Below are 24985 nucleotides of genomic sequence, written 5' to 3'. Positions count from 1 at the left end.
ATATTCGGTCGCTAATCTTGGAAATTTCGTAGCGTGACCAGGTACTTTATAAAATGACCTGTTTTTATCACAAAAATGCTAATGTAATGAACTAATTTAACTTGCCAGCCATGCAACATTTACTTATTTTAAACAATTTTAAAATCCATTTTCATTTTTGTCACACCATAAAAATATTATTTTGTTAACAGGGTGCGTAGCCAAATCTTTCAACAAAAAACTTTATCTTTAAGATTAAAACAAAAAGATTACCTTTTAAGCACTTTTTAAGCACCTAAAAATATTTTAAAGCACTATATATATATATTAACAAAATGCAAAATTTTCAAAGACTTTACGAGGTCATGATAAAATAACTAGTTTCTGACAGAGAACTCTTTTCTTGTTTATATTATCCACCATAAAGAGATCGAGAGATTTTTAGGTTTGATTTCAGAGGGTGGAAAATGAAGCCTGAATTTGAGAATATCTTACAAAATGCAGGTGAGTTGCACCTGAGAATGCAAGAATCTCACCGAACCCAGCTCAGTTTACGCACATGCAGACTCGCACGTATTTCATCAAACATGCAAAATGATTGCCGCTTTCATATGCTACGGACCGGCGGTACACCGAAATGCATTGTGGTTGAATGAATTGTGAAAGCGTTGAATAGAACAATGTGAAAACCACGCTTTCGCGTAACACGTGGTGAAAATCGATATGGTAAAGAAAACAAATCTCATTTTCGAAATGGGAAAATTAAGCACTTTTTAAAAATTCCCAATAATAAAAACGAAAAAACGAAAATCAAAAATAAGCACTTTTTAAAAACGCTACGCACCAATTTTAATAAACGCATAATAATATTTGATAATTTAATATTTAAGGATTAAAACTCTTACGATGCTGTAGATCTTGTCCTCAAAAGTTTTTTAAGATTCAAAACATCTTTATTAATCAGCTTAGAAACGGCAGATTTTGGCTTCAATGGATCGATTTTTTCATCGCCAGTTAGATTTTGACCGCCTGAAGCTAAATTGGGGTCTGCAGCGTTGGCGCCAGCTCTACCTATATTAGCCGCCAAGCGAGCTTCCATCAGTCGTTTACGGCCCATTGTTTGAAGTATATCCTGAAAAAAAGAGAAACATTTAGTATAATATTTTGTCTAAATATTGTACTAAAGAAAGATAAAGAAATAGAAATGATTTAATTATATTCATAGAATACGGAAAATAAGAAAACCTAGAAACGAAAATTTATAGTTTTTCGAATTTTCATTTTATTTTAATGTGTTTTCCTTATTAGTTATCTTTCTATTGGTTATAAGGAAAATGATTAAAATTTCGGTTAATGATAAAATTGTGAAAAATTTTGCTTCCACCATTTAGGAAACAATTGTCAGTAGAATTAGGATCATGCACAGTGGTCCAGTTGAAATTTTAGCAATCTAGCAAGTCAGAAAGATGAACTTTGCCTGAAACGGTGAAGAAACAATATCTTGCATTATCATCTGATACTAAACTGTGGTTAAAATATGTTCATTTTGGCTGGTCGAAATTTCTGGTGCCAAAAATTATTTTTGGCGATTTAACGATAAAATTTGAAAGCAGGAAATCATTGAAACTTGCATTATTGTCAAGAACAGAGGCGCAGTTACAATATATGCTATTTAGCTGATAGGAACAATGATAAATTTTATTTGGTTATAGCTTCTGGTTGGAAAAGTATTGAAGCTTGTCATCAGAAATTAAGCCCTAGTTGAAGCTTGTAAGCGTAATCTAGTCGAGTTAACTTCGAATTTGGCGATAAAATTGGTTTTGGCGATCGACTCGAAAACCATTCGAACTTTGGGTGTTAACTTGAGTTACTTGAGTTAACTAGAGTAAAATTGTAGAGCTGCAGCTAGTCTTGAAATGGTCGGAATTTTAATTGTAGATAAATTCTGCTTGTAGCAATCGGAAAACGTTTGGATATCATATCGTATTGTTATTTAACACAGAGCTCAAATTGAAATTGGAGCATTCCAGCTAGTCAGAAAGTGGACGAATTTTCGATTGCCTGATTCCAGATTAACATATACAAAAGGGAGTGTTTATATATATATATATATAAATATATATATATATATATATATATATATATATATATATATATATATATATATATATATATATATATATATATATATATATATATATATATATATATATATATATATATATATATATATATATATATATATATATATATATATATATATATATATATATATATATATATATATATATATATATATATATATATATATATATATAAAATTCCTCCTACTTTTTTTTACTAAGTTTCCGTTTTAGGCATTATATATTTTTTTAAATCTCTTTTTTGATAATTATTTGATAATCATGTTTTTTATATGACACATATATAGCACCAAATAAATAAGCAGTTTATACTGTAATGGTAATGTAACATACCAGACTTTTAATGATGCAAATTTTTTACGATATTTACGACGATATTTTAACAGTTAAGATTTTTTTGAATAATTTATGAAAAATTATACTCTTTCAATAAATTGTAAATTTTTCTTTTTTAAAGAAGTAGAGATATAGATAGATAAACTGCATAAATAGATAAACTGCATTTTAGTATCACCGTATCATAATGTTTTCCGCAGCTTCAAAATGTTCTTTTGTGAATATTATTCTATAACATTAACAAATAACACCGTTAAAACGCTTTGGAACAGGTTGAATATTATGGTTTAATTTAACCCTTTTTTTTAATTTCAAAAAGTGTTCTCCCACGAACATTACTCTAGAATAGAGGTTCTCAGTTTGTTTTGGCTTTGAGTACCTACTGATGTTGGAAATTGGATCAAATTTTATCTCGCAATTAAATACTATATTTAGTATATTGAGCGACAAAATATCCACAACGACGCATTGCTGTTTCGTCATTTAAGCTTGTAAGATATTAGATTTCACCGTTTAAAGATTTTTAATTTTTATATTATATCCCACTGCAGACAGCATACAGGAAAAAAGTAAATTCAAACCAACAATTATTACAGTTTCAGAATTTGTAATTTTATTATTTTAATACCGTTAAAGTTAAAATGTTTTAAAATTTTCTTTCGTCAAATACAAGTTTAACAAGAAGGCGAAATTGTTCAAGTCTGCAAAATTTTTTGTTGAATTTGGTTGTGTTTCAGACATAATGTCTGGTTTTAACAAAATTTGGTTGACGTTCAGACATGTCTTTTTTTTAAACTTAAATTTGGTTGACGTTCAGACATAATGTCTGGTTTTAACCTAAAGTAGGAAATACAAATTTTTGTTTTAACAATACCAGTCAGAATAAAGTTTTTAATCGTCACTATTTTATGAAAAATGTGAAGGATATTTTACATTTTTACACATGTAGTTAAACGAACTTTTTGGTTGTCAAAACCATATAAAAGAAAGTGTAAAAATGACATGATGTAATGTCTGATGATATATATTAAATTTGTTTTTGTGATTTCAGTCTCTTTGCGCATATTTCATTGTTGTCGTAGGCTATTAAGGCAGAGGGGGGATGCGATTGTTCTTGTTTTCGAGTGGCGCCATCTATGGGCAAGAATTTGATTTCTGCCACACCCATACATCACACTCGTTTTATAAGGCTGAACATTCACAAATTCATTCATTCATCCACAGATCGTAATTTTGACCTGAACCAGAGAAAGATCAATCTCCAATTCAGTACCCTCAGAGGTACTGCCAGCTCCACATCTCACGAACGTGAGTTCAGTGCCCTGACAGCCAGGCTACCCCTGGGATATGCCCAAGAGGTCGTGGGTTTGATCTCTGAGGGCCAAAAACTCCCTATGTAGTAAATGGTGACTGATGCTCGTTAAGTCTGTCGATTCTCAAAGTCCTCCATGTGCCCATAACAAATCAAACCTCTGGGGGTACTGATCCAGAAATTTCCTTGTTTTCTGGTTTGGTTCAAAATTACAAGGCTATTAAACATTAGTAGTCGTAAACCCAAAATTGGGTCTGCTTCAACGACGGTTATAAAATAAAAAACTAGGCTATCCCGGAGTCTGAAAGTCTGAATTTTCTGCCCTAACTTTTTAATATTTACCTACAGCAAACTTTGGAGCAGTGTGGTAGTTTTTAGCACAATATTTTACAAGACTAAGTTGCCAGTCCTAAATATCTGGTGGCATAAATACTTAGTCAGTTCTGAATATTTGGCTAGTGGAAATTTCCGAATTTGTTTTGTCAAATAACTGCGAAAAACATACACATTAAATACTGATTTTTATATATTTAATGTTCCCCCTGAACGTTATGCTCGATTCCGTTTCCGTTACACAACAATAGCACGAAAAACCATTATTTTAGGATATTTAATCCTATTTTCAATTTCTTAAAATCAAGTTTGGCAAGTTTCTGCCGAGGTGGTTAGAACCACTGGTAGAAACCGGTTAAAACTGGCATGGCAGAAACCCTTTTCTGCCACATTTGTGGCAGAAACAGGCAGAAATACAGAAAATGAGATAAAAGTAAGTACTGAGATTGACATATAATGGATAATTCATAGAAAAAACAATTAAATGTTAAACGAAGTACAATTTATTTACAAAATTATCACCATTCAAAATCAAATATTACATTGTTTGCACTCTGCATGCAGTAATCTATAACAAAAGACAAGTTTTGATGCAGTTTCTAAACTTAAACAATTTCTCAATTTGGTATGCACGAACGAGAAATTTTAGAAGATTCTCTCAAGTCCAGCAGAACTAGCAGGCATTGCCATCAAGGAACAAGCAAGATTTGTGAAACTTTCATCTATTGCATATTTTTTAAAACTGGACCACCATGTAGCAGTTGGGGTAGTTGTCAAAACTTGACTGGAAAAATAAATTTCAGGAAATGGGGCCGCTGAGTTTTGCAAAGCTATGACATAAGATACAAAATCTGGGTTAATATTGGCGAGTAAAATTCTGGCACTTTCTTCTTGAGCACATGATAATTTCAATCTCAAACACTTTGGATGCAGCATATAAGATAGCAAATGATAATCAGTAACTGCCTGTTTAAATCTATATGTCACTTCTTTTTTATAATCAGGCATAAGATTCTCTTCACTTAATTCATTTTTCAGTTTACTTGTCATTAAGCAATTGCTAGAACTAATAGAGACGTTTTTTAAGTTTCTACCAGTTTTTGCCGGGTTTTACCGGTTATAACCATTGCACTGGCATGGCAAAAACCAGTTTCTGCCGGCAAAAAGCCAACCCTTTTTTAAATACATTTCATTGTTTTTCTTTTTAATTTCACACCTACACTACTTTTTCGAGGAGCATTTTGAACTTCTTAATAGTGTACTAAATGCTCCACGTCGCATTTTAATACCAGTGTAGTAAATGGTGACTTGTCTTTTTTTTAAATTTCAAACTTGTTCCACTATTTCGAGGAGCATTGAACTTCTTAACGGTGTACTAAATGCTCCACGTAGCATTGTTTAAGGACCTCAGGTGTGGAAGGCAGTTGGCAGCTTTTGCATTGGTTTAATTATATATTGATTTAATAACTTTTAAACAAAGCTAAAACATAAATGTATATAAAACATGTAGTATTATGAAAAGAATTAAAAATTTTTTTTTGCATGCATTATTAAAAAAAGTAAAAGAAACAACACTTAAAAGAACGTACAAGAATTACCTGCGCCTCTGGATAGTCTTTCATGGCAGCTAAAATATCTTCTCGAGAAAGGCTGAAAAGTTCTGAATATCCAACAGACCTAACGTCTGCTGTACGCCTATAAACAAACAGGAATAATACACCATCATTTTCATTTTATTAGAATGACCGTGGGATCGGTCAAATATACCCAGATATGCTCAATGGATCGAGAAAAAAAACACTTGTTAAATACTTAACACAGGGACACCAGATTGCTACTAGTCCCTACCCATCTTCAGAGAATAGGGTGAGATGTAGTGGGGATCAGTTGATAGTTTTTAGAAAACATCAAACACGTTTACTTCTATCCTTTTCTTTCTTAAAAAAAAATCTGATTTAAATTTCTGGAGACACTTCCATTTTTAAAAACATTGTATCCCATTTTCGAATACAGCGACATCAGTGGACCAAAATTGAGAAATTTGTAGAATAAAATGTGATGCTTTTCTGGTGAATATCAACGTTTGATCAGGCGTATGTCTGATATATTTAACGAAGATAATTATTTCTTACAATTCTGACAACAATGCTTGCAAAACATTGACATTTGTCAATTGCTGATCATTATGTCAATAGCTGATTTTGTTGATTGAGACATTCTCATCAACAAAAATATCTTATTCAACAACAACGTTGAACAAAAACATCATATTCAACATTTACCATGTTGATTGCCAATATTTCTCGGTGCCAGTGAATTGGCAAGTGGTTTGGACTTACGCCAAATCGGCATTTAATAGCAAATGTTGACATTCACAAACTTCAGTCTTTTAATGTAAAGGGTGAATTAATTTATAGAAATGGTTCTTCACAATAAAGGAAATTTGCAATTTTGTAACATAAAGAAAGACGTTTTATTTAGTTTATTTCTTAAATAATCATATTAGCTGTTGTTTTAAGTTTAAAGTGTGGTTTTATAAGCAATTTTTAATAATCACAGATCTCTCTCTCGTTTTTAAAAATTGTTACGCAGCCAATTTCTTTATTTTATTTTAGTGTCATTCTCGCTGATAAATGCTACTTTGAAAACCGAGTCAAACAGCTGATCTATTTTTGGATTTACGACTATCAATGTTCTACTCTGCACTTTTGTATTTTTCAACCCAACCCAGATGGCAAGGTCACTTCAAAATCGAGCATTATGGCAAACTAGCTTTCTTGGAGGAGTTTTTGATAGAAATAACCCACGAGCTTTATGACACGTCGCATTGTCGTGGGGGTACATGACATTTTCCTAAGGAAAAACAATTTGCATGTCGGGGTAGAGGTGGTCTGCAAGGTCAGATGCGTATTTGTGTTCATCCACCGTTCCTTTCACAGTGACGATTGCGCTAAAACACTCTTCAGACCATAATACTTCTTCCCTTAGTTTGGACCCTTTCGGCAGTAGTTGCAGAGTGTTTGCTTTCCGACGTTACATGTCTTATACGCCAACGTTGATTTGTCCGATAGAGCATAAAACGGGATTCATCGAAAAAAGCCACCTGCCATCACTCAGTGGACAACCAGTTGTAGTAATGGCTTGCTAATTCCAACCTTCATAGCAATGATAGTCAGCGTAGAATGATTAACCAGGCGTCTGCTATAGTGGCCTATACATAGCAACATTCGCTGACGCTAGAGGAGACACCATTGGTAGCCAATTGGTTCCTCAGAGGAAAATAGTTGATCAACGGTTACACGTCTATTTGACTGAACCCAGCTGCTCAGCATTCTTTCTTTTCTGGCATCTATGGTGAACCACATTTGCCATGCAGCCGATTTTGGATAGACGCATTGTGACTCCCTCGTACAAATACCTCCTAGAAAAGAGAAGGCCTCAGCACGGGTTACCATAAACAAGAAATTTGATCATTTAGTAGTCCAAACGTAATGACCTCTTTCGTATCAACAACCACTGCGCAGCTACTAGCCCAAACGTAGTGTAATATACAATAGTAGCCAAACATCCACTGTGCAGCTTATGTTCGTTACGTCGGACTACTAAATTGATCCGTGCTAAGGTTTTCTTCTAGGCGTTTGCTCGGACTCCCTTTATTTACGCTCCAAGTGAATGTGCTGCCATCTACCGTCTGAGATTGGTTATTTCACATTGATGCCGTAAGTACGCGGTGGTCACATTAGTTAGACTGGACTGTGTAAAGTTACTGATGTATTCGGAATTATATAAATATTTCGATTTCAACATTTGATCATTTTGTTGCCATAGAGAAAGTTTAAAAAATGCAACAAATGTGCTTTTTTCCATGAAAAGAGGTAAATTTTAATGTTTTATTTTAAACTTTCAACAAGCTTTAAGTTCGATACACGGAAAAAGAAAACTTTTAGCACTGTGTTATGTGAAGGAAATTAAGATTTTGAACATTAGAAATCAATGAACGGTGTCTGGCGTAAGCCAGAACTTTTTCTGATACTTTTTGGGTCAAACCTAAATATATATTCGAAAATTATATGATAATTTAATATAATTGTAATTGCTCAACCTATTTTATTTTATAATTAATTTAACTATACTTAAAAATCTCCTAATTTAGATAATATTAAAATTTTAGCCTTAAACCATTGATTCTATTTTTAAGAGAGCAGATGTACTTACCTGTTGAATCCGTCTAAGTTTAAAATTCCAATTTCTCCAAAAAAATCTCCCGCTTTCATTTGTGTCAAAACTTTGCCAGTTTCACTAAACGATAAATTTATTTATTAGTATTAAAAAGTAAATTTGTTTAAGCAATATTCATTGTTACAGCATTTTGTGTAAAATCTTAACACGTTTTTAACATAATTATCTATAAGTAATATGCCCTGTTGTATACTAGATGAATATCCGTTCTTCGTAATAAGGGGGGGGATAAATATTAAAAATAAATAAATATTAGATCTATATTAATCTAAACTACGTAATTATACACAAAACTAAAAAATATGTTGGGACAGTAGTTATCGATAATACCAACCTTCATCTATCAAAAGATACCTCAAGACTGAATCAAGTTAGCATGTCTTATATACTAGTGAATTGATGTTTAATAAATTGTAGTGGTAATTACGCCACAATGCTCCCCAATCAGAATTTTATCAGGGATAGAATTCGATGAACGGATAACACTAGTTGCCATATTTGCGAATGACCGGGAGAGCTGTATTAAGTTCACCGGATTTTGAGAGCTTGTGGTGAGACTTATATTAGGTTCATCGATTTTCGAGCTATTGTCATCAGAGGTGTGTTAAGTTCTTGGTTGTGTGTGTGGTCCCTCCTATGTAGCTACTAGCAATTGACTGTGAGCTGGATCCCGTTGTGTGCAATCCAGATTGAGAAGCAACAGCGCGAGGAGGACAACGACGCAGTCACAAACAGCAAGTTAACTGTTCACTGTAATCCATCCATCGAAGTCGGCGTGCTCATATCACGCCCGAAGGTCACCAATGTGGGAATAGTAGTTACTTACAATATTAACCATCACCTGTTAAAAGGCACCCCAAGATAAAATCGAGTTGGCATATCTTATATAATAGTGAATTGATGTTTAAATATCGTAGTAGTAGTTACGCCACAGATATATTTAATTTTTTTTTGTGTATTTCACCATACTATTTCAATTCTTTTTATTACTACTCTTTGTAGCATTTCGTTTCGGCAATTCGTTTTAATTAAGTTGAGTAAAACAGACATTTAGGCGACATGGAAATATAGAATAACTATATTAGTTAGGTCTCATGACTGTTTAAATTTATCACAATAAAGTAATTTTTTATGGTGTTTTTCTTTAAGGTGCAACAAAAACCTGTTACCACCGTGCATTTATTAAATATTTACAATAGGATATTCAGTACGCATTAAAAAAGAACCCATTACAACAATAGTAGTAATACTGATTACCAAAATTAAGTATGCATTACTGGCGTTAATAATAGTTTGGTAATTTTTTACGGCCCCCAGAAACAAATAATTTCTTTATTAATTTGACTTAGTAGCACACAACTTTTCTTATTTTATTTCAATCATCATTGATTTTAAATTATTTAGTTTTATAGAAATACATTTTAAAAATGTAACCATAAACAAAATTTAAAATAAACTACGACGATAAAAGAATTATAAACTAATATATAAAAAATAATATTTTATGAATGTTACTTTTTCATGTTAACAGCGACGGTTTTAGAGTCCTTACCTTATGACTTCTAAAATGCCGTCTGCAATGATGAACATCTCTCTTGCCACTTCCCCTTTTCTACAGATTAAGTCACCCGGTGTAAAGATGTAGGCACGCATTTTCAAAACTAAGTCATGCAAAAATTCAGGTTGACATTCCTGGAATATGCTAACCTGCAATGTTCAAAAGCAATGGAAAAATTGAAAACACCAAGAAGTTGCTTTAAGGCCTGTTAACACGGCCCAAGTTCTTGAATCCGAGAACCAAGAAATTGGATGATTCGTCGACACTATCGAAGTTCTTGAAAATTACTGATGGGTCGGATGAAAAACCTGCGCATGCGCATTGCTTACATTCCACAGTATAAAATCATACTTACATGAATTCAAAGTTACTAAATAAATTCAAATGAAATCATAATAACACAAACAGACCCTAACATATTAATTTATTTGGATTAAAATATATGAAAACGGACGACAACAAAATGACATAATCTGATGCTTGCTTGTTGACGTCACAAAATTTAAGAAGCTGGCTGGTTAAGGCAAGAAAAACTGAAATGGAAAGTAGAACATACTCCACTATCACCCAAAGACTTGGACTAAAAACTTGGATGATCGTTTACGCGATTCAAGCTTCAAGCAAAACAAGTTTCCATCAATTTCAATCAATCTTCGACCAAGAACTTGGATCGTATAAACATGCCTTTTGTAACATCTAAAATAATCCAAAAGTTACTTTTTTAAGTGTCTTGAGATTGACGTGCAAGGCGAGTTCTGTCTTCAGCTTATCAGGCAAAATTCCTAAGGCTGAGTTGATATCCCCGCCTCCTTGCATGCGACCCCTGAAAAATATATGTTAGAACTCAAAACTACCGCCAAACTATTGTAATTAACTCTGAAAATCACGTTCTTATTGAAAGAACAATTGTAAGTATGATGAACCAGAAAACCAGAAAAAAATTAGAGACTTGAGTACCATTAGTTGCTATCATTGTTAATAATTATGTTTCTATAAAATGTAATACTTGAATTTTCGCTGGAAAATTTGTTTTGAATAAATGTTTTGTAATTTTTCTGCAACATTTTAAAGGACAATATTTTTAATTTAAATACATGGAAAGTGTTCTGAAATGATGACCCTTAATGTATATTTTTAGATTCCTTGTCAAGAATGAAGTTAAAAAAAATGAGAGCATCAAGGTTTTAAATGAAAAAGGAATAAAGAGGCTAGTGAATTTAGTTGAATTATGAATGATGAAGTAGATAAGAAAAATCCTTTTTAGACAATTTAGATCCCTTCATATTATAATATAGCCTTAGCAGCTAGGAATTTACAGCAGGAACTTACTATGGAGGAACTTACTATGTCCTTAATTAAGCTCTAATCAGGATTCATAATTCCATTCAAATAAATCTATCAAGGATTTTTAATTATTCAGTCTTAATGTATCCTTTACAACAAATGTGGTGCGTGTTATTAAGCTATTTCGTGTATAATGTGTTCATTATATGTGAAAAAGACATTAAAACAAGTAGACCTCATATATTCATTACAACAAATATGGGGCAAGCAGTTCAACACTCAGGGTTATAATAAATTCATTACAATAAATAAGACAAGAGTAGATGATCAATTAGGCTTAATATTCCCGTTACGACGAATATTGTGTGGTTAATTAAGCAATTACACTAGTAATATGTTCATTAAATTAAATGTGACAAGCGTACTTAATCATTTACGAATAATATGTCCAAGCTATGTTTACTATGTTATTATAAATTTAATCATTTAGGAATGATGTATCCAAACTATCAAATAGGGTGCAGGTAGTTAAAGAATAAATAAGACAAGGGTATCTGATCAATTAGGCTTAGTATTTTTGTTACAACAAATATTGTGTGGATAATTAAACAATTAAACTTGTAATATGTTCATTGCATTAAATGCGACAAGGGTATTTAATCATTTAGGAATAATATGTCCAAACTATCGAATAAGGTACTGGTAATTGAAGAATAAAGCTTGTATTGTGTTTATTTAAATTAAATGTTGCAAGGGTATTTAAAAATTACAAATAACATGTTCATTATAACAAATTTACAACAGACTCACGCTTATAGGCATGCGTAATTAAACAACCAGCCTTATAGTGTGCCCATTTCAATAAATGTGGTAACGACATATAATCAATAAGCTAAATCTGTCCACTTCAATAAATATGGTGTGGGTAATTAAACAATCAGGCTTTACGAATTCATTGCAATAAATGCAGCGTGGAGAATTCATAAATTAAGTTTTCTTGTTATTTTGGAGTTTCTTCCTTTTCTAGTGAATGAAACATTCACTAGGACATTTTGAAGCAAACTTATGAACAAATAAAGCGCTATCTTATGCATATTATTTAAAATGGCGTTCGAAAATATTTATTTAAATGTCATTCTAAAATGTCGCTTAAAATAATTTTGTACTTTTATGTATAAGATTGTTTCAAACGATAATTAAGACATTTGTTTACATTAATTACGTTTCGAAGGAAATTTTTAAAAATGTTGCGAATCGTTCTGAAAACGATCTGCATAATGTATTTAAGGCTTATTTTTAAAAATGTTGTAAATCGTGCTGAAAACGATCTCCATAATGTATTTAAGGCTCAATTTTAAAAATGTTGTGATTCGTGATGAAAACGATCTGCATAATGTATTTAAGGTTTCGCTCCTGAATATGCTGTATTAGTTACCTGGACCATGAGTAATCGTACCATCTCTGAACTCTTCTTTGCATATTTCTTGGTACTTTATGGTGACGCATGTACAGTTTTGCCCCATCCTGCGAAACAAAAATTTATTAAAAAATTTTACATGAGATTTGCAAATAATTAAATTACGTTCAAATAAAAAAAAGTGTCTGCTTTGTATTTATCATATTTTGCATTGACTTTAGGAAAATTGTTGAAAACATGACTGATTACTTCCTGCACAGTTTTCTTTTTATTCCTGCTCTGATTGATTGATTTACCCTTTCTGGCCACCTCCACTTCCCTTTGCTACTGTAATTCTTTGCTCTGTTTATTCTCTTTATTGTTTTCAATTTATTTCGGTATCAAAGCTTCGTTTCATGTTCCAATCTATTTTGTTTTAATCATTCATACCTTAATAATAAGAGTTTGTTTTTAACAGGTTTTCATTATCCACCTGAATTTTTGAAGCTAATGAGTTTTATCCATCGACAAGTATATCATTTTTTTCCAGCTTCTTGGGATTACACGAAAAATAATTAAAGAAACTATTATAAATATTTTAAAGAAAAAATTATCTGTGCAGTACTTTGATGTTTTATTTTAAAATAAAATACGTATCAATTCTCAATAAACAGTGTTCCATACTATTAATTGCAAAGTCGTTGAAGTGCTTTGAAAATTATGCATGTTTTATGATTTTATGAATTAGATAACAATGACCAAAATTCCAAAATATGAAACAATAAATCAAATGATTGCGATAAGCAAGTTTAGTCCAGTCTAGTTCCAGCATGATTGAGGGCACTTTGCCATAATTTTCTGCTGGTTGGAATTCATTTGAAAACAGTCTCCCATTTAAAAAGTGAGCGTTAATGTGTTTAAAAATACCCATATAAGTCAAGAAATAGTTATAGAAAAATTTTAAGGCGAACTTTTATATCCCAAAGCATGCTTATTTAGGAAACATGCAAATCTCTAATATAAGGGAGAACACTTTGTGAATTATTTATAATTGTTTGTTACGTGGAATTCATTTAAAACGTGTTTCATATTAAAAAGTGATCATTAATGTATTAGAAAATACCTATATATAAAGAAATAGTTATGGAAATATTTGAAGAAGAGAGTTCATATTACAAGATATGCTCCAGAATATTTGAAAAAAAAAAAAAAAATAGAAGATAATATTTCTCCAGAAAATAAAGTCCGTAGAGTTTCTGCTTCCCCGGTCGCTAATAATTTACAATCTAGTTTCCATATTTTAGCAACCACTGCAAAAAATCGCACTAAGTTGGGCGATAATTCGCTAATCGATACCAACGCCAATGCTGCATTTATTCCTATTTGCGAATGTTGGAACAGAACATTTTTCTTTGTGATTTTTTCTTCCCTTTATCTTAATTTGTCCTCTTATGAAATGTAGTGTTTTATTTTTTTTAACATCAGTTTTTGCAATTATATTTACTAAAAATTGATAAAAAAATATACTGCAATTTAAAGAAAAAGTAACTATATGATTTTCTTTGAGCTTTGCTTGTTAAACAAAGGTCATATGCAAGTTAAATAGCGATTACAATTAAAAAATAATGGATTGAAATAACGGTTTCTAATCGATAAATGCATTATTAAATTATTGAAAGCCCAGTTTATTTATTTAAAGAAGATGAAATTATAATTTTTTTATGCGAAGTGATCGCTTACCCTATAAAATTTACTTTTAAATATATAAATAAAATTAAATAGTTTTTTTTTGAGACAGTAAATATTTTTGTCAGACTTAAAAATAAAATTTTCAGTGTCTTAAAATGCAAACATATTTTGGCAAATGTTTTGATTAAATATGATTTGAATAGAAAATACAAAAAATAAATATTTCTCTTTTAGTCATGGTGTGTCTAATATTTTTATTGGGCTTATTAATAAAAGAGTGACATTTATTTTTTACGTATCATTGCTACATAAATCTTGATATCATAAATTGCTCTCTAAAGTATTTTAAAACTAAAAATAATCTTTAATTTTGATAATTTCGATCTGATAATCTCTAATAAAAGCAGTGAAAAGACAAAATTAATACAAGATTGACACTTGATTGTTAATAATTTTCACGATGCATATTATAATGATCATATAGCAGAGTTACGAAATCAATGTCTATCATCGCATTTATATTAGCATATTTGTATTCATAATGTTGTATTGTTGTGTTTATCAGCCAATTTGTAAAAATAATTAACGATTTAAAATAATTATTGTTTCCTAAAATGCAACAGTCAAAAGTTAAAATTAATAAGAGACTGACACGTTTTTAATTGCATAGTAGTGAAACTTAAATTTTAAGAACACAAAAAATTCATATTTTTTAAAGGATTTTATGATTTTCCCAATAATTATAATAATAATATGTAAGTACAATGGGTTATAAATTATGTATATTTTTAAATTAACGTATCATAACTTATGTATAGTATTAAAAAGAATTTAAGACTCAAAATAATGATGAAAATAATTATTGTTTTCTAAAATGCAACAGTCAAAAGACAAAATTAGTAAGAGACTGACACTTTTTTTAATTGTATAGCAGTGCTACTGAAATTTTAAGAACATAAAAATTTTTTTTTTAAAAAGGATTTCATGATTTTTACCCAAGATTAAAAATAATAATAATTAAAATACAATAGATGTATTTGAACATAGCATATTCAACAAGTAGTTAAACATATTTAACAGTTTAGGGTTTCATAAAGTTTAACTTCTACAGTTTAAAAAAAATCATTTATATATATATATATATATATATATATATATATATATATATATATATATATATATATATATATATATATATATATATATATATATATATATATATATATATATATATATATATATATATATATATATATATATATATATATATATATATATATATATATATATATATATATATATAGAAATGATTTTTTTTAAACTGTAGAAGTTAAACTATATATATATATATATATATATATATCCTTCGCTTCCTTAAATGTTGTCACAAAATTTATTCATAGAAAACTGTAGAAATCTTTTCAAAAATGCTCAACGTTTATGATCGTAAGATGCAAGAAACAATGATTAAACAACTCAAGATAAGATACCATATGTCAAATGATTGACATTAAAGGAAGTTTACTTAAAACATCGTTCTTAAAATTTTAATCCTGTAATGTCTTTCAAGAGGCACGATTCCTAGAAGACCTTGCGTTAAATGTTATCTTAAAGAGAAAAGAAAAATATAATATAGTTTAACTTTTAACTAGTAAAATTGTTTAATTGTTCTAGTTCGTAAAGTATGGTTGTTAAGTGAGTGAAGTAATTACAAGTATTGAGCAATATCAAGAAGGGCTTATCTCAAGTGATACTGCGAGGAAATATTTTATAAGAAATATGTATTTTAAACGATTTCATTTTTTGTTGTTTCAAACAATGTTATACTGTATTTTATAAGAAAGAATTTTAAATTATCATACATCCGTTGTTAAAACAAAATGTTTATACATTTAAAGTATTTGTTTCAATAAGTTCTTGTTTTTTCCAGCTTTTTCAGTGTTTTTCTAGAAAAAAGAGTATTTTTTTTAAAGAACACTCTTTCGTAATTTACAAAGAGTTTTCGGAAGATAATTTGCGGGATTTAATGGCAATATATTTGAAATGTATTAAACATATGGGCAATCTGATTAACGTAACTGCGTAAATTATTAATTTACGTATTTATGCCTTTACGTGTTCGATTTTTATCTCTTTAGTGTTATGACTATAAAAAAAAAGAACTAAAAAAAGCATTTTTTTCAAAAAATTCATAAAGAGAATAAAAAAAAATAGAATAAAGAAGAAATATTTTTTTGAAGATTTTGTTATTATAACTTTTAAGTATAGCTCGTTCACCAGGAGTTGGCACTTGGCTCCGCCTTCATCACGTGGTATGCGACGATACTATTTCGCTATTTTTGGGAGAAAGTTGTGAGCAATCCTGAACAATGTTGCTATTTGGCGATCGTTTGGCAAAAATATTTATTTCGCAAACTTTATGTGCATTTTTTTAACAATGAATATTTCATAAATTTGATGATATTTTATACTATTTTTTATGATATTTCTTTCTTTTGAGTGAATAGTTTGTCCTTTATGAGACATTTCGCTGGGAGAACAACAGTTTTTAAATTTAAACTATATTTAATTAGCTAGTGTAACAAAAGGTATATTAGCAGATGATAAAGCAAAGTAAGTGAAAAAGAATTCACTTTCTGTGTTTGGCGCAAATTAAGGGTTGTCTCAATTTCAACAACGGAGATGTTTTTCCTCTTACTCCCCCGCGCTGAAATGAACTCTACGTCCGAGGAGGTGGAGCCAAGTCTCAACTCCTGGTGAACGAACTATATTCCGTCAATGAATTATGTTTTAAAAGTATTTGACGCAGTTGCGTTCTTTTGGGGCAAAAAATGATTAGGTGCAGAAACATGACTATGCAGAAACAGAATTATGGACAAAATTTTTTCAAATTGAGTTTATTATAATTATGGAATTCCTGCAGTCGTAGTTTTCTAAAACTACTTTACTTTTGTTTGTGCTCCAATTATTTGCAAAGTTATAGCAGTTTCTGTGCAAGGTAATAACAGTGGATTGATAGACTTGTGATTTTAAGTTTATAAAAGCGTTTATCTTGAAATCAGGTTTTTCTTAGTTTACAACACCTTAATCACGATATTTCATATTACTTTTAAAATAATTGTCGACTATTTTTCGCGAGTGTTTATGATTATAGTACACATGTTTTGAACTACAGAGTAAGAGAAAAAAGCAGAATTTCATTTTTTAACTACATTGATCCCTTACTCACTAGTATAGGTAGTTTTTTTAAGATAATGATTAAAAACATAGTTAATAGCCTTCTAAATAAAATTCTCTAAGGACTTTCTGCTTTGGGCGATAGAATTTTTCTTACAGTGTTTAATGTATACACAAAAAATACCCCTTTTTTTTTAAACCTAAAAATGACCATTTAAAAAAAAAGTAATAAATTATTAATAATTTTTTGTGCTAGTTTCATAAGTTTTTACTCATAATAAAACATATAAAATAGTTTTTTCTAATTTTATGTTAATATTTAAAAAAAATGGTCGAAACTAGTCGAATACTTTAAGGATATTAAAATTATTCGATAAAGCTGATAAGACTAGTGCTAAAACTTTGTAACTATGATATATATATGTATATATATATGTAAAGAATTTGTGTTTAACCCTTTCCCATCCCTAAGGGGGGGGGGCTAAGACGTTATTCTTTTAAGGAAAGCTTTTGTGGAAAAAGTTTTGAGCGTTAGCCTAGTGTAAATTGATATTTTCTAGCATTGTCAAGCCTTTGGTCTTAAAAGAATTTCATTTACACGATTTCACATGGAAATAAAGTTAATTACTTTATCAAAATAATAAGAAGAACGCGGATTTCCTGTTCTTCCAGAATAAATTTTAGGAATTAAATAACGGTCTACCTGTCTATTTAAATAAAAAAAAAAATTTAGTCTTAAAATTTAATGAGTTACATAACAAAATGCTGGAGTATTTTTTTTTTAATATGAATTTAATTTAGGAAATACGGCACTTGTTATTAAGGCAAAATATTTTTAATATAAAGTGTTTGAATGTTAAATTTTTTATTTTATTTGAAATGAATGTATAATACAGTAAAAAATATTACGTTTAAGACTGCATGTTTCCTTATTTACTACCTAGCAATTTGAGTAAGAATTTATTTTAAAAATTTTAATTAGTTTTTTTTCCAGATTGATCAGTTTTTTTTTCCATTTAGTAGTTGGATGTTGCAAGTTTATACAATTTAATATTAATAAACTTTTTAATTATGCAGGAATGTTTGTGATTTTTTATTTCATTTTTTTAGAAGCATCAAAGAAAATTTTAATGTAATTGCCATACACGAGATATTGAGAAGGCGAGTACAAATCATTAAAACTTGCTCTGTGTGTTGTACACGAATAAGATTTTTTTTATTTAATTTTTTTTTTTACCTAAGGCTTCTCAACTATCATTAATTTCTTTTCAGTGATAGTTATTTTTTATTTACTTTCTCAAAAAGGCAAAAACTCTACTGCTCGATGCAAAATTTTTTTGCTTATCTTATTTCATGTTTCACTAGACTAATTTATCAAATACTGAATTAAGATTTGTTTTTCGAAGACACTATCTTCAAATGAACTAACGATTTTTTTGCGAATGATATGTTATTTTTGCAACTGTTTGCAACAGTTATTACGAAAAAGCTGTATTTTTAAAACCTTTATTTTTCGAGAATTAGTTGTTGATCGATTTCTTTCAAAATTTGTATTTTGTGTTTTGAAACTACACAGTTTAAAATGAAGTAAAAATTTGCTTACCTTAGCATTTGAAAGTTTTATTAAAACATAATAAAATATTATTAAAAAAATATTATTAAAGAAATAAAATATTATAGAAAAAATAATAAAATGTTATTAAAAAAATAAAATGTTATTAAAAAAATGAAATATTATTAAAAAATATTATTAAAGAAATAAAATAAAATTGAAAGAATAACAAAACGTTATTAAAAAACAAAATATTACAAAAAATAATAAAATATTATTTAAAAAATGAAATATTATTAAAAAAATAATAAAATATTATTAAAAAAAGCAATAAAATATTATTAAAAAAATAAAATATTATTAAAAAAATAAAATATTATTAAAAAAATAATAAAACATTATTAAAAACTGTTTTTTCGTTTGGAATTATTCTCAGGTTAAATAAATTTTATAATTAAAAAAATTTTTTTTGATTTGTTAAAAACTTCCTGATATGGAAAAATTAAAAAGTGAAATTTTCGTTACAGGATCAGATTTTCGATCATTCTCATGTTCAAACTAATTGAACCCTATTTTTCAGATTGCGGTTACCTCCGTCCATATTTTGAAGGTCGAAAATCCAAATCAGTCGAAAATAAGGTATGTTTATTTTAGGGAAAGTAAGTTTGTGTGTCTGTTTTCGCAATTTAAAATAACAATTGTACTAGTTGATTACAGGCAGGTTCTCGAATCATTAAGATTGATTCCTAGTACGTGAAAACTCAATTATTCAATCAAACGTTGTTCACGTTCTTTTCTTTATAAATGTTTCTCAGACATGAAATACACTCAATAATATCGGATCATTCTGATATTCAAGTATCTGTGAATTGTAATAGGTTTTTCACTCTTAACAGTGGTTATCAACCGATACTGAATTCTACGATTAATTGCTTCATTTACATGCAAAATCAATGTAGAAAAACCTGCGTAATGCATCCGTTGGTTATTTTTCGAGAGCTGTTTGTTAATCTCAAGAAATCACAGATGGCACCAACCTCATACGTATATTTAAAATAGATTATGCAAGTATTGCAAACATCTTGAAAAGTTTAAATACTCTCGCCGCTTTAACAATCAGCGCCCCTACAAAGAGTTTTCAGAATTGAACGAAATTTATATACTTAAGCACAATGTTGATGCAAATAAGTGATTAAAAAATCAAAGCAAAATGATATTTTCTTGCTGGAAAAAAATACAAATGAATAGAGGTTTAGTAGCCGCTCGGGCAGCCGCTAACGAGAATGCAAGATACGATACGGTCTGGAACTGAGGCACACAAGTCTCTTATGATGACATGTGCCATTTTGTTCAACATTTTCTAAAAAAACACAGCTAAATCGAATTAATTCGGTCGAACTTGCCTTCCTAAATGTTTCTAGATCGAGCATGCCCAAAAAGGATAATGTATCGGTGTCATTTCTGTGACACACTTGCTGTGCGCAACCGAGCATTGTCAAAATGGCTCCTAAGAACTCTGCCATCAGTGGCAACAAATGTGGCAGTAGGATGTACCTCTGGGCTATCATGGCAACGTGGATCAACATAAAGGGTGATCGTAAGTCGTTTGCGATGGCACCCCATACCATCGCATAAGCTGCAGATGTGGTGTGCTGCGTTTACAAGTTTGATACCCACTCACCGTTGCTTCTATTTGGAGTGGTGTCACTCGTGACGGGATGGAACTGCAATAGAATGAAACCAGGTCATCTTAAATAATGAATCGAGATTTAATTTGTACAGTGATGACTATCGTGTACGAGTATGAAGTTCCCGTGGTGAACGTTTCTATCTTCTTCAATTTATTTTATTTAATTAAATTTTCCATTCTTTGATATTTTTGGGGCATTTGGAATGCCTCTTTAAATAAAAACACATTTTTATTTATTAGGAAAGAATGCAAGTTTTCTCGTTGTTTTTGATATGCATTGGCAATCTTTCCTAAATTTTGATGTGAGCTGTTAAAATTTTAATTCAAAAATTATGGCAAAATAACCACCAGAAGTCTGTTTATCGAATTAACCTTAACGTTTGCGGTAACGAACATTTTATTATCTTCATGGTTTTTAAACCATTTAAAACTCTGGTACGGTTGAAAAACCATCAATACAAGACTATACGATTTTTTAGCCATTTACAACTAGCATGGTTTCGAAACTGCAAAAAAAGAAATTTAACTGGATATTGGAGATGCTTTAGCAGCTTTATGGTGCTGTCATATATATGCGAGAAAGAGAGTATCGCATTCGAATAGAACAGAGACATATTGGGAATTGCAGGGCACTGAAAACTCTGCATGCGTTGAAAAAAATGGAAGAAACATTGCGGTATCAAAGATAGGACTCGAACCAGTGTTCTGACAGTCATGAGATTGGCAGATTAGCGCTCTCGGATATAATATGTACCCGGCGCAAAGAGCTAAGTGGCTTCATTGTTGGGGCCATAAAATTCTGGTTATTTAACCTTATTAGGTGAAAATAGATAATAAATGATTTTTCTCACAATTAACAGTTTGAATACGGTTTTATTTATGGTAATTTAACTACTTTGCTTGAATATGGTAAAATAATAAACAAATTGTTATTTAACCACTTTTTTCCAAGAAATGTCTACCAGTGTAGACTGTACAGACTTTCTTATATCTATTAGATTGATAGCTTTTTTTGTTGGTATTTTTTAAACAATCTCTTTTAAGAATTTTGTGGTGGTATTTCTTAAATAGTGGATTGATATTCTTTTTTGTGTTTCTCAGACAATATTTTTCTTAATAATTTTGTGTTGTATTAGAAATCTATTCTAGTATTTTTGTGGTGATTCAGTAATCTTACCTAACATTTTGCGGTGAATAGAAAATGTTGTTTGTTATTTCTGTAGAGAAATGACAATCTCTTTTGGCATTTTTTGACATTATTTTAGGAATAATGTAGTGTATTGGCAACTCAGTTCAGAATTTTTGTGACGTATTGACAATGATCTAAGGTATTTTAGTGCAGTATTAACAATTGCATATGTCATTTTTATTATTAATTGGCAATTATTAATTTTGTTATTAATTTAGTATTTTTAAGTAAATCGAAAAGCTTCTTTTATTTTCAATACGTACATAGAATTAAATAGTAACTACCATTAAACTAGAATTATCATTAAACAATAAAAGATGTTGGTAATTGAAAACGTTTAAAATTAGACATGAACTAGCTAAAAGCCACAACTATAATTTTAAACACAGTTAATTCTTAACTCGAATTTTAACTTACCAGTAATCTTTCAAATTCCAGTCGGCTTGCGTTTCTGTTTGTAATGACAGTTCCTACTTGTCCTAGAAAAGAATGAATAGTATAAAATTAAAAAAAAATCTTGTAAAAAGGTTACGCATATGAAGCATTGAAATTCTTAAGACCCTAAGCACATATTGCAAAAATTGAAAAAAATATTGCTAACTTGTTAAATAAAAATAATACTTTTAAAAACCACGTTTTTGTTGTGGAGAATAATAATTAAAAAATAAAAATTTGAAAAATGAAAAACGTGGGGAGCATGAAATGCATAACAGTACATATAGACATACATATACACATTTTCTTACTCATACACATGTACAGCCACATATACAGCCACATGCATATACACAAACGTATTCCACATACACATACACATTCAGATACAATTACAATTACAGATATACATACACATATTCTCAAGAGCGCACATACACACACTAATATAACTTAACTGTTATGTATTTCATGCTCCCCACGTTTTTCGATTTTCAAATTTTTTTTTTTAACTATTATTCTCCACTACAAAAACGTGGCTTTTAAAAATATAAAAAACTAAACTGAGTGGCGCGACAGACCTAGAGGGTCAAGGTCTACTGTGCCCATCTCAGTTTTTTAAAATCGATTGCAAAATTCCACCCGGACCGACATACACGAAGGCAAGTTAATATAAACGTGATAAAAAAATAAAAGAATGCGTTTGAAAAACAATAAAAACTATTGCAGTGTTAGCAAACGAAAATTTACAGAAAACTTTATAAGCTTTCAACAAGAGGATCTTTATATCGCTAGTTGATCAATAGATTGGAAAATACAGCAATTAAAAAATGTTCAAACTAGTTTGGACTAATGGAATGTTGGCAGAAAAGTTTTAATTAAATAACATGTTACCACATAAAAAAATAGAAATAAATAAAAAAATGCTTAAACAGAAAAAATTAAAATAGTTTAATTGAAAAAAAGCATATTTTAAGAGCCATTAGCATATTTTTGCCATTAATCAGTGAATGTCATATTGAAAAAAATAATCTCACAGCTTTGTGCCCCAATCCTTATCAATGGATTTAAAGTTTTATTTTAAATCCATATATATATATATATATATATATATATATATATATATATGCATTAGTTATATACATTCTCAGACCTTTACAATTTAAAAATTTGTCGTAGTGGGGCTATTTTAGTATATCCTTAGAAAATAGCAAAAACATAAGTAAATGATTAAAACAAATAAAAAGAGAAGAAAGAGATAAAAAAAAAGAGGAAAATCACGAATCTGAGGACCCTGATTATATTTAAATGCAATTTTTATTATTTAAAGTTTAGTTTTTTGCCATTGTTTATGCCTGCTTTGCTCATTAATTTTGGTTACGTGAATTTAAAGAACTCCGCTTATTATTGTAATTTACTAAGTAACACAAAGCTTTTCGTAGAAATTCCCAAAGTAAAATATTTCAAACAATAAATTCCAAATAAAATATTCTGGGATTTACTTTCTTTTTTAATATAAAACTTACCGCAGCATTTTAATTGTTATAAAAAACATAAAATAGATTAAAATTTTTAATCACTGAAGATTTTAAAGTTAAAAGAAAATATATATTTACGCTATAATCTCTTTCAAAAGTTTCATTTCAAAAATAAACTTGCGCAAGAAAGTAATGTTTGCTTAAATGGATTGAAATAATTTAATCATTCTCTTTCTTTATTCCTAAAGATTACCCGCTATTCATGGAATATCTCACTTTCCATTTTTTAGAAAACTGTTTCTTTAAATTTCGTTTTCGAGATTTGGTGATTCAAAAAATTATTCCTTTTAAGTTAGCTATGTTTGTATTTGGTAATCTAAAGTATTGTACAATCACTGTATTTGTCGAAAAAAAAATTATTATCTTAATAAAAGCTTTTATGAATAAAAAGAAATGATATTGCTCATGGCAAATAATTCGAATTATTTAAAAAATTATTTTTTAACATGAATACATAGCTAAAAGACTTAAATACTCTCTCTAGTACTTCTATACTGTAAGACTTCTCTTTAGTTTTTTTGATACTCTTGGTTAATAATTTTATAAAGCCAATTTAAATATGATGAAATACAGAAATCAGTTTCATTTTACAACAATTGATAAAAAGGCTTTACGTTTAGTGAATTAAATTCTTCCATATGGGCAAAATCACAGCCAAGAACTGGTACCATAAATATTTTCATTTTATACAAAAAAAAACAACTTTATATATTACTAAAAAGGAAGAAATATTACATATTACCGTAGCTAGCTCAGAGAAAATCTATATTGTGTATTGAAAAATAACTCAAAAAGGCTTGAATTATATATATATATTATAGCAGAATTGGGCATTCCTTCAGAAAAAAAACTTCTCTTTGTTGCGCTTAAATATCTTTAATTTTTTTTAAAAATTAGCATATGAACACTGATATTACATATCAATTATTTTATTCTTTAAAGCTATTTATTAAATTGTGTTAAATTAAAATATAAACAAAATTTTTTTCTTTAATTTCTTACACTTAAACGAAATTTATTTTATTTAAGACAATTGTTTCCTAATGTTTGCCAATCCCGGTTTAAATAACATGAGAAGATTTTTAAAAAAAATTATTTTGTTTTCACACCCTTGGAAATCTAATTTGTCAATTA

The 24985-nt window shown here is 29.4% G+C and overlaps 1 protein-coding gene across 1 annotated transcript in view; it reads right to left on the bottom strand.

The window, feature by feature from the left end:
• Positions 1 to 24985, bottom strand: part of LOC107437766 (uncharacterized) — a 390895-nt gene that overhangs the window by 34897 nt on the left and 331013 nt on the right. Inside the window, exons 8-14 of the mRNA XM_016049867.4 lie at positions 22296 to 22357; positions 12621 to 12709; positions 10619 to 10724; positions 9896 to 10050; positions 8320 to 8403; positions 5703 to 5799; positions 885 to 1111 (exon numbers count right to left, since the gene is read on the bottom strand). Of these exons, the coding sequence (XP_015905353.3) occupies positions 885 to 1111; positions 5703 to 5799; positions 8320 to 8403; positions 9896 to 10050; positions 10619 to 10724; positions 12621 to 12709; positions 22296 to 22357 (820 nt within the window). The remainder of the gene's footprint in view (positions 1 to 884; positions 1112 to 5702; positions 5800 to 8319; positions 8404 to 9895; positions 10051 to 10618; positions 10725 to 12620; positions 12710 to 22295; positions 22358 to 24985) is intronic.

Source organism: Parasteatoda tepidariorum, chromosome 7, assembly GCF_982258835.1.
Source record: "Parasteatoda tepidariorum strain Cologne lab strain chromosome 7, Ptep-v5.0, whole genome shotgun sequence".
NCBI classification, from domain to species: Eukaryota; Metazoa; Arthropoda; class Arachnida; order Araneae; family Theridiidae; genus Parasteatoda; species Parasteatoda tepidariorum.
This window is presented reverse-complemented; position numbering and strand designations above follow the sequence as displayed.